Raw genomic sequence first — 9,807 nt, 5'->3', positions numbered from 1 at the left:
AAAAAAAAAAAAAAGAACCGAGAAGAACAGAAGGAGAGAAGAACAAAGAAGAAAAAGAAGAGGAGAGAGCCGACGAAGAAAAAAGAACAGAAGAAGAAAAGAGAAAGCAAGAGAAAGAGGAGAACTCACATACCTGGTTCGCAGGCTCCCATGAGTCGCCTTGCAATAGCTACTCCTCCAGGCGAAGGAGAAAGGCTCAGTCGAAGTCTTCGTTGCAGTCGCAGTCATCGTCTCCATCCCTCCTCTGTTGCGGCGGCGGTCGCTGGTTCTCCATCTCCGAGGGGCAGAAACCTCCCCTCCTTTTGTTTTTCCCTCCTTTGTCGGTGAAACCCCAACCCAGTCTTATTTCTTGCTTCTTTTAATCTAAATTCTTTGACTTGCCAGAAATACCCCTCCCTTTCTCCTTTATTCCCCTTTTTGTCCCATGTATTTTTTATTTCCAAATCAAACCCCTGTCCCACACGTAACTGACACACCCTTTTGTGGTTTAATTTGAACTTCCAAAAAAAAAAAATTATTTATTATTCTGTCCCTGCCCTTTAAGCCTCCAGTTATTTACTATTCTACCATTATTCTTTGAGTGCTATTTTATTACTCATCACCATGGTAGCCAATAGTGAAGTTGTTCAACAGCTGAATTCCTATAAAGGAGAAACTGATACAAAATTTGATGCTCTCACTAACATGGTCACGTCCCTAAAGACAATGGTGGAATCTATGCAAGTTTCTATTGATCGTTTGGTGGCCGCAGATAAAGGAAAGAGTCCCATTCAGTCTGGAGATTCTTCCAATACCACTCCACAGGATCTTCCAGTAACACCACCACATCATACACCACCACCACCACCTCCACCACCATATGGGACTGGGAGACATGATGATGGAGCAGAAAGAGCAGCAAAACTGGATGTCCTTGATTTTTATGGAGACAATAATCCAGAATTGTACCTTGACTGGATTCACAGTTTAGATACATTCTTCAGATGGTACGAGTTGACTGAGGCTCGAAAGATCCTATTTGCAGAGGCCAAACTGAAAGGCACGGCTCGAGTCTGGTGGATCAAGCAACAACAACAGAACCGAACCCGAGGCATTGGGTTGGTCACTACTTGGGCTGAAATGTATGAAGTCATGAATCGACGATTCTTGCCTTCTGATTACAAGCAACGCATGCATCTCAGGTTTGCACAGTTGAAACAAGAGAATTTGACCGTTGAAGAGTATGTTGCTAGATTTTATTATTTGGCCACTCGTTCTGACTTTGAGTGGGATGAAGAAGTCTTAGTGGCCCAATTTCGCAATGGTCTGCACCCTCAACTTAGTGCTGCCCTTGCATCTAGTCGACTACCTACAATGGAAGACGCCGTACAAGTAGCATATCAGGTTGAGGAAAGTCTGAAACGCCCATACAACCGGAGAAATTTTGCAGATACTTTTTCTCGAGGTACTAGTTCTGTTTGGCAACAGTCTCCTACCCAAGAGAGGTCATCTAGCAAGCCACAGGCAAGTGCTACATCTATGGCTTCTTCGCGACCTAGTCGGCCGTATTCTCCACCTCGACATGTTTCTGAAATGTCATCTTCACGGCCTACTCGCCCATATTCACCCCCTCGGCGTGGTTCAGATAAACCTTCTGATTCTTCAAAATTCACAGTTCGGTGCTACTCATGCAATGGATTTGGACATATCAGTGCCCAATGTCCTAGCCGTTTGGTTGCTTTTATTGATAAGGAATCTCCTCTGCCATATATTCCCGAAGAGCAACTTGGTTCTGACACAGTTGATTTAAGAGAAGAGCGTGCAACAGGTGAAGTCAATGACACTCTCAGTGACGATGACCAACATCCTTTTTATGTCATTCGTCATGTGTTGACCACTCAAAAGGCCACTGAAAATGAAGATTGGCGCCGCAGTAGTATTTTTCAGACTCGTGTGAAGTGCAATGATCAGTTGCTAACCTTGGTCATTGATGGAGGCAGTTGCACTAATGTTGTCTCTGAAGACGCTGTTCGTAAGCTGGGATTGAATACAGAACCACATCCTAATCTTTACAAGGTTGCTTGGGTGAGCAACACTAATCTCAAAATCACAGATAAGTGCTTGGTCACATATTCTATTGGTGGATTTAAGGATACAGTCCAATGTGATGTCCTCCCTCTGAAGGTGTGCCATATCCTTCTTGGTCGACCTTGGTTGTTTGATAAGAAAGTACAGCATTGTGGCTATGCCAATACCTATGCCTTCAAGCATGCCAACAAGACTATGAAGTTTCATCCTGCCAAAGATCTCCCTGAAATTAAGCTCAAGAAGATGGTGGGATCATTCCTCATTCAGCGTATTCCTTCAGACGATCTCCTCGGTCCTTTCCCTAACTCGACGGAGTCGAGTTCTTTTCAGAGGAGGAGAGTTGATGCAGATACGGCTGCCCTTTCTTGGTTGGACCAGCATGACCGGCTTTGGAAGCCAAGAGCCAAGAAGAACCGGTCCAGCCCAGGGTTTTGGTCCAACAAGGGTTGGAAATAAAATTAGTAGTTTACCTAGTATTTTATTTCATGCTTTTAGTTTCCAAACTTGAACGTAGGAGTAGGATTTATTTCCTTGCTTTGGTTTCCTTTTATAGTTGTTTCCTAATTTAGGCTAGTTTCCATTTCAGTTAAGTTTCTAATTTCATGTTCCTATTTTTCTATATATTGGTTGTAATCGACTGAAGATTTAGAGAGCAATTTGATTATTGAATGAATGTGTGAGTGTGATCTCCTTTTCCCCATCTCTACTCTGATTTCCCCTCCCTTCCCTAAGGGTTCTCCATCACGTGATCAAGTTGAAATTCATAAACTCTTTGTCATTTAACACCCCGTGATCATTAGAGAATCTTTCATTTGTCAAATACGAACGGTTTGTTGTTTGGTCATGTCTGGAAATGTATTATCTTTGCTTATGGTTCCACTTTTAGGAGTCTCTATCCTCAATTCGTTTAAAAGAGTGGACATTAATAAATTATGTACTATTATTGCAAGCTAATTTGGGGTTGCTTTATTTCTTAATATGACTTGGGACTCTATTTATTGTTTGTTTTAGGTCAAGCGGAAGAAAGCTGCTCATGCTGGAATGTTTGACATTTCAAAGACAGCAAATAGACCTATGATACATATCGGTGGCTAAGAATTTTTGTGGTGATTTTCTTCAGATCCTTTCTGTTACCTTGATTATAGCTGTTTGAAAGATGAGTCAATTCCCGCCACTCTCAACATTTTTTTTCTAGTCAAGGATTTTTCTGATCAACCCTTCCTTCTCCAATTCTGAAAAATCCCATATCCTAATCACCTTCTCCATCACCACATACTATGTTTGGATCACGAGGAATAACATAATTTTCAAAAATGCCAAATCCAACCCCACCAGCTTCTCTCCCAAATCTCCAGATGAGAGAACATGATCTGAACCTTCTCTCCAACCCTACCACTTCACCCCCACCCATTTTAACCTCACTCAACCCTCCACCCTCTAGACTTTTATCTCAACTTACCCAGCCAAAACCAACCTATTGTCATATCAAATGTCAGTTTGATCCAGTTACAAAGGAAGCAGGATGGGCTACAGTTTGCATCTCTAACAACCAATTCTACGTGGTTACCATGAATTTTGGTTATGCAGGAACAGCTCAGGGATCTGAAGCAAGAGGATCCAATAAGGTATTGAAAGAGCGATATCTATGGGATTCCTAAGAATACCGATTCGCTGGAGTTAGTGAATTAGCTGTCCGTGGCCCTTGGCCCTGGGAACTTGTTGGTATTCTCTCTTACAAAAATCCTCCTTAATGCTCTTGAACAATGTATGTCTTAATAAAGTGGACCAGCCTGTAATAAATATAGCATATACTCTAGCTAACAAAGCTAGAAGCATGAGAATGAATGTTGCTGTCATGGACAATGTAATTAACTATCTTTCCTAGTTTTCCTTTAATAAAATTTTTCTTCCATGACCCCCTCAATAACGACTGAACAAAAATGAGCTGGCCTTACATATGTACAAAGCTTTATTGAGCTGAGCCAATTAGTCACTTAAAGATCATTGGGCAACTTAAAAAGGCAGGGAGGCTGATGCTGGCCAAGCACACGCGGATATCGATGGCGGCGCATTTGTTGGTCCTCCTATTTTATTTGGAAAACTTCAAAGATGGCAAAAAAATGATGAATTAAAGAGCAAAACATGGCTTCCGACCCCTTTGAAAGGCCAAGGAGGATCAAGAAACAAAATTCAAAAGAAATGTAGTCAAACAAGAAAGAAGAAAATTTTCAAATCCTAACCTTTCACTTGGAATCTTTCCCAAGAGCCAAAATAGGGGGCTTGATGCTTAAGAAAATATCAATAACATATGTTAAAATGATTATGGCCTGCCAGGAAAGTGCTAGGGCCATTGCCACTGAATCTCAGTTTCTAAATAATAGATCTCCTTATCATCTCTAGCTAAGTGGTGACATTAAGCTGATCTCACTAATCACCCCCAAATATGATGCAAGCGCGCAATGGTAAGGGATTGACACGTTGCCTCCGTGCCTTATCTACATGCCCACAGATTTAGGGTGTAAGAAGGTTGGTCAAACAAGGAGGTCGAGAACAAAGAGAGAGGGTGTCTGAGGGAGAGGGTGAGTAAAGAGACTGAGAGTGGATGGTTGTTACTTAGAAAGAAATGTTTGTCATCATTATCTCATGTGACTATATCATTTACTTCAAATCATTCTATCTATGGTTATTAAATGGTTATTCAATTTCAATTTTATTTGTATCAAAAACCATTTTTATATGTAAATTGTATTATTGCTAAACATGGTTACAAAAATTAAGTTATTTATACGATCACATGGCCTAATGATTATAAACATTTATTTTTAAGTATGAAAATTTCACTTCCCTTATCCTTAAAATAACCCTTGCAACCAAACATAGCAGAAAAATCACAAACCCCTGTTTCTTTATTTAAAAGAAAATGTAGAAAAAAATACAAAACCATAAGGAATCCAACTCCTTTCCAACGTGTCCAACAGGGCATCGGACAGCTGGAAGGACCTGGACATGCACCCCAACATATTAGCATGTGCCCTCAGGTCTCAGATCCTCCCAACTATCGGATGCTACATTGGGTGCCCAATGCATTGGAGAGGAATTTTTTCACCACAAGCCCACCAGCTCAAGCTCTTAGCAAACTATTAATACAAATCTACAGACAGAAGATGGGCTTAGGCCCACCAAGCATACAATTTTTAACGAGTTCAGCCCAGAATTTTCAACACACACATGGCTGACGTGTGACTTCCCTGCTGTCCCCACCCCTATAAAAATCTGCCCCTTTAACCCCAAGGGGTTAGCGTAGCTAGTTTGGAGGGGACATGTGATTCCACCTCAAAAAGCGAGGTCTCATGATCAAAACTTTGCCGTTACATAATTCCTTGGGGGTATCCACCTGAGGTTCACTAGAACCCAAAAGCTCCTAGTTCGTACGTGGCATGGGGGTCATGTATGAGCCCAGGGGGATTTAGTCGGCCTAAAGTCCGATACCCTCCTATCTACCAACAAAAAAAAACTGCCTCTTTATTTTTGCTGAAAAGGAAAAAAAACTCTCCCATGAATCGGTACCACAAACAGTACAAAAGCAAGTGGACCATCACCGTTGGATGTCCCCAATCTCCATCCAACGGTCCAATTTCATTTAACAACACCCAGCTTCTCACGATCATCTGAGCTAAGAGACTATAAATTGCGTCACAGTGCGAGAGACTCCCGCTACTGCAGGGTCTACTAAAACCCTCTAGCGCGCTCTCTCTTTCTCTCTCTAAACCTTTCCTTCTCTCTGGCTCTCTGCCTATCTTCTGCAAATGGCCGCTACAGATTCTACCATGGAAAAGACGGAGAACGGTTCGGCGTCGGAGACGGAGACTGCACCAGCACCAGCACCAGCACCGTCAACAGGATCTGAAGCAGTGACGGCGACATCCGAAGCTGCAACAGCTACCGTGGAGGCGGGTGCTGATAACGCCACCGAACAACATCCGGAGACGACGGCGGAGGAGGCTTCCGAACCGGAAGCTCCTGCAACGACGGAGACACCGGCGGAGAAGAAATGGCCTGGGTGGCCTGGAGACAGCGTGTTTCGTCTCATAGTACCTGTGCTTAAGGTGGGTAGCATCATCGGTCGCAAAGGTGAACTTATCAGGAAGATGTGTGAGGAGACTCGGGCTCGCATTCGCATCCTCGAAGGCGCTATAGGCACTGCTGACCGCATCGTGAGTGCCTCTATCTCTCTCTCTCTCTTAGGGTTTGGGTTGTTTCTTGTTTGTTGTTTGTCGGAATGAAGTTCTCGGTTCGGTTCTATTAGTAGTGTCAGGGTTTTGCTTGGTACATCACTATGAGACAGTTTAAGCACAAGATGATAATTTGTTCAATTTACTCTGTGGATGGTTTGTAAACGCTGTGTTCAGAAGTTGCTTTTGTATTTCGACAATGACGTGAACCGATGAACCCCAGTGATGAATCAGCTGAATAAGAAGATAAATGGTAAACACTTATGTATGAACGAAATGTTGGTTTTGGTGTTCTAGGATTTAGGGTTAGGGTTCTGGGTTGTTTTCTGAATGAAAATGCTTGTTTTAGTGGTAAGTAGTTTAATGGTTTTGATTAATTCATTGTTACTAGAAACGCAGAAGATGGTGAATTTAAACACTGAACCCTATAATTTTAAAATATGGTGATCAATCACCATAAACACTGTTTTGGTGGATATTTTGTGAACACTATGATAATAAGCTGCATTTTGTGTTTCTACAATGAGATTAACCCCAATTGTTGAAAGATATGATAATGAATCAGTACAAACTTAGTGCCCTAGTGGAAGCTGTGGAAGAGTAGGCTTGGATTTGGAAATTATTTGATAGTGTGGGGTCTAACTGGTAGATTTTTTATTCATAAAGAAGGTGAAATGGTTGTTGTTGTTGTTAGGGTGAAAATGGTTGATTGTACTGGTTAAGTGCCAGTCTTTTTAGGGGTTGGTCTATTAGTTTAGGGCTTCTGTTGTTACTAGCTTCTGATTGTCTACTTCTTCATTTACCTAGTATATTGGTTGTTATCACTGTCCAATGGTACATTTTCCTCTGTTTATGCTGCTGGTTTTAATCTAGCAAGGTCTGACAATGATGAAGGATATGATGAGGGAAAGGGAGACACTCCTTATAGGGGATCACTACACTTGTGAGGATTCTCCACCCTCAGACAAACATGAAACTCCAAAATAGTGTTTTCCAAGAACTTGTATTCACACGATTAATGAAATTTCCATTAACTAGAGTCTTAGCATGGGTTGAAATGGATATGTGTTCCTGTTGGATATGAATCTGCTGTACCCAAAACTTTACTTTATAATCTGTGAATTGTATGTTGTTATTACCATCATGGTCTTCCTAGTATTAACGAACCATGTCACACTGAATCTTAAGTCACATTAAAGTCCAGCCATGTGGCAAGTGGGGCTATGGAAACCAGAATAACTTTTCTTGTTTGTCAGTAAATGGGAAGAAACGAAAAATAAGTAAAAGGAAATGAAAGAGATGAGGAATTATCTTCCTCTTATCGTGTTGTGGGCACTGCCAGCTGTGGTTGAAGTTATCTACAAGGTGAATCCATAATAGAACAAGAACCAAAAGCGGGAAATTATGGTTGATTTGAAAAACCCAAAACCCCCAAATTAGATAACAGAGGCAGTTAATCAAGTTTAAAAAACAGTATGTGTAGTCTATCCATACCATTAGTAAACCTGGGAACACACTAAAGGACAAATTTCACAAACATATGGCATTCAAAATCAGTAGACAGAGATGAAGATGTCATACTAAGAAATCCATAGACATTTTCACTTACATTCTCAGTTTTCAGGGTTCTCACAAAGACTCAGGAACTCGTTGGAGTGTTCAAGAAAATCTCTTAGAGGATTAATAGCTCTAACACCCGCCTAACACCACCGATGCTCGCCTTTTTTTGCCATCTCTGGTTCGCAGAACAAAGTTGCAGGTGGTAGAGGGTGATATCCATGCCATTGCCGTAACCAGCTGGAGTGTTGAGGGTTGTCACAGCCGTGATGCTTCACTTGATGTTGGCATCTATTTGCAGTAGTTAGGGTTCTTTGGTAGAGATGGAGAAGAATAGACATGATATTGGGTTTTGGGGTGCTAGGTATAATAGGAACTTCACAGCCCTGCAAGGGTATTTTTGTCTTGAAAAATTATGTAAAAAAGCCACGCTACATAATAATAGATTCTCCCAAACGGAGTTGGAACACCGTCAACTGCAGGGGGTACAGTGTAGTTGTCAGTTCTACAAGAGATGGTTATAACATTAGGGTAAACTGCAGGGGAGGTAACTGTGTGTGTGTGTGTGTGTGTGTGTGTGCGCTATATTTTTCCTAGAACATGCTTGTGGCGGGGAAGTTGCACTATTGCAACATGTTGGTCACATGCTCAAAACCTGGAAACAGCCTCTTCTGCAAAGCAGGGGTTAAGGCTGCGTACAAGTTGCCCCTCCCAAACCTAGCAATAGCGGGAGCCTCGTGCACTGTGTTGCTCTTTTATATGCTTGTAGCGGAAAAGGGAGCATTTTATTCTTGTATATGCTGGTATACCCTTGCTTATGCAAATATGATGCAACTGGCAAAAGGTCCTATACTTTAATTTGAAGAATCCAGGAGTCTATTTTTCACATGGTCAGGCAAACTCCACATTTCATGCTCCAACTCCCATGCCTTGTCCATGTGAATTTTTTTTTTCCTTTTTGGTTTTTGTTCTTCATTCATCTGAATACGTAGTTGGACCCATAAAGAGAAAAAAAAAAGAAATACATGATTTGATCTACATTTCTTCTGTTTAGTTGTTTGGATTTTTGTTATGTTGATGTCCAAGCTGTCAAATTAAAAGGATTGGGTGATTCTCCCAGTTGCCTTGCATTGTCTCTTTATATTATTCCAAGTGAAATACTTAACATAGTTCCCATCCTCAATAACTTCTGTGTCAATTTTGTTTTCAGGTCCTGATATCTGGACAGGAAGAGCCAGAAGCACAAATATCTCCTGCAATGGATGCCGTACTCAGAGTATTCAAACGTGTTCAAGGATTTTCAGAGAATGAGGGCGCAGCAGCTGCTGTAGGTGCTATTTGTTCAGTCAGGTTATTGGTTGCATCATCGCAAGCCATTAATTTAATTGGAAAGCAAGGGTCTCTGATAAAGTCGATTCAGGAGAGCACAGGAGCCACTGTGCGGGTTCTATCTGGAGGTATGCTTCAAACATTTTAATAACTGAATGAATCTGTATTAGAACTGTTGATCTGTAAGAGATTGACACTCATGCCTTTACTTGGTGTCATATATGTTGAATCTTATCACAAATTACAACTAATGTCGAATGAGTGTTAAGATCCTGCAAATGGTTTCTTTATTTTAATTACAACACTGCAAATCATATACTGTAAGTTTTTGGGCATTGAGTACATCACTGCGGGTGAAGCTTGCAAACACACTCGATTATTTTACATGGCAGGAAAGTATATATAGGGTTATCTATGTAAATATATGTGGTGGGTAAGTCCAATTACTGAAGTACCCTTAAATGCCTTTTTCTGCTTATGAACTTGATCAGGTGAATCATACCCATGGATGAGGCAATCATTTCAAAGGTTTTTCTATCTGTCCTTTTCTCAATAGCGCGTGTGTGCAACGCCTCTTTATTTTTGGTTGAATGTGCGGTTTGGCCTCTTTTTTTTTTTTTTT

The 9,807-nt window shown here is 41.2% G+C and overlaps 2 protein-coding genes across 7 annotated transcripts in view; both read left to right on the top strand.

The window, feature by feature from the left end:
• The window catches only part of LOC122077441 (GTP 3',8-cyclase, mitochondrial), a 19,514-nt gene extending 15,523 nt beyond the window's left edge, over positions 1 to 3,991 (top strand). For 4 of the 6 annotated variants that reach the window (XM_042643390.1, XM_042643386.1, XM_042643388.1 and 1 more), the window contains exon 8: positions 3,079 to 3,991. In XM_042643390.1, the coding sequence (XP_042499324.1) occupies positions 3,079 to 3,162 (84 nt within the window). In that variant the 3' untranslated portion in view covers positions 3,163 to 3,991. The remainder of the gene's footprint in view (positions 1 to 3,078) is intronic. The other 2 variants (XR_006139797.1, XM_042643387.1) reach the window with 2 other exon arrangements.
• Positions 3,992 to 5,772: 1,781 nt separating this feature from the next.
• LOC122077039 (RNA-binding KH domain-containing protein PEPPER-like) overlaps positions 5,773 to 9,807 on the top strand; it is a 14,534-nt gene continuing 10,499 nt past the window's right edge. The window contains exons 1-2 of the mRNA XM_042642782.1: positions 5,773 to 6,281; positions 9,067 to 9,313. Of these exons, the coding sequence (XP_042498716.1) occupies positions 5,874 to 6,281; positions 9,067 to 9,313 (655 nt within the window). The 5' untranslated portion in view covers positions 5,773 to 5,873. The remainder of the gene's footprint in view (positions 6,282 to 9,066; positions 9,314 to 9,807) is intronic.

Source organism: Macadamia integrifolia, chromosome 4, assembly GCF_013358625.1.
Source record: "Macadamia integrifolia cultivar HAES 741 chromosome 4, SCU_Mint_v3, whole genome shotgun sequence".
In the NCBI taxonomy this organism is placed as follows: domain Eukaryota; kingdom Viridiplantae; phylum Streptophyta; class Magnoliopsida; order Proteales; family Proteaceae; genus Macadamia; species Macadamia integrifolia.
This window is presented reverse-complemented; position numbering and strand designations above follow the sequence as displayed.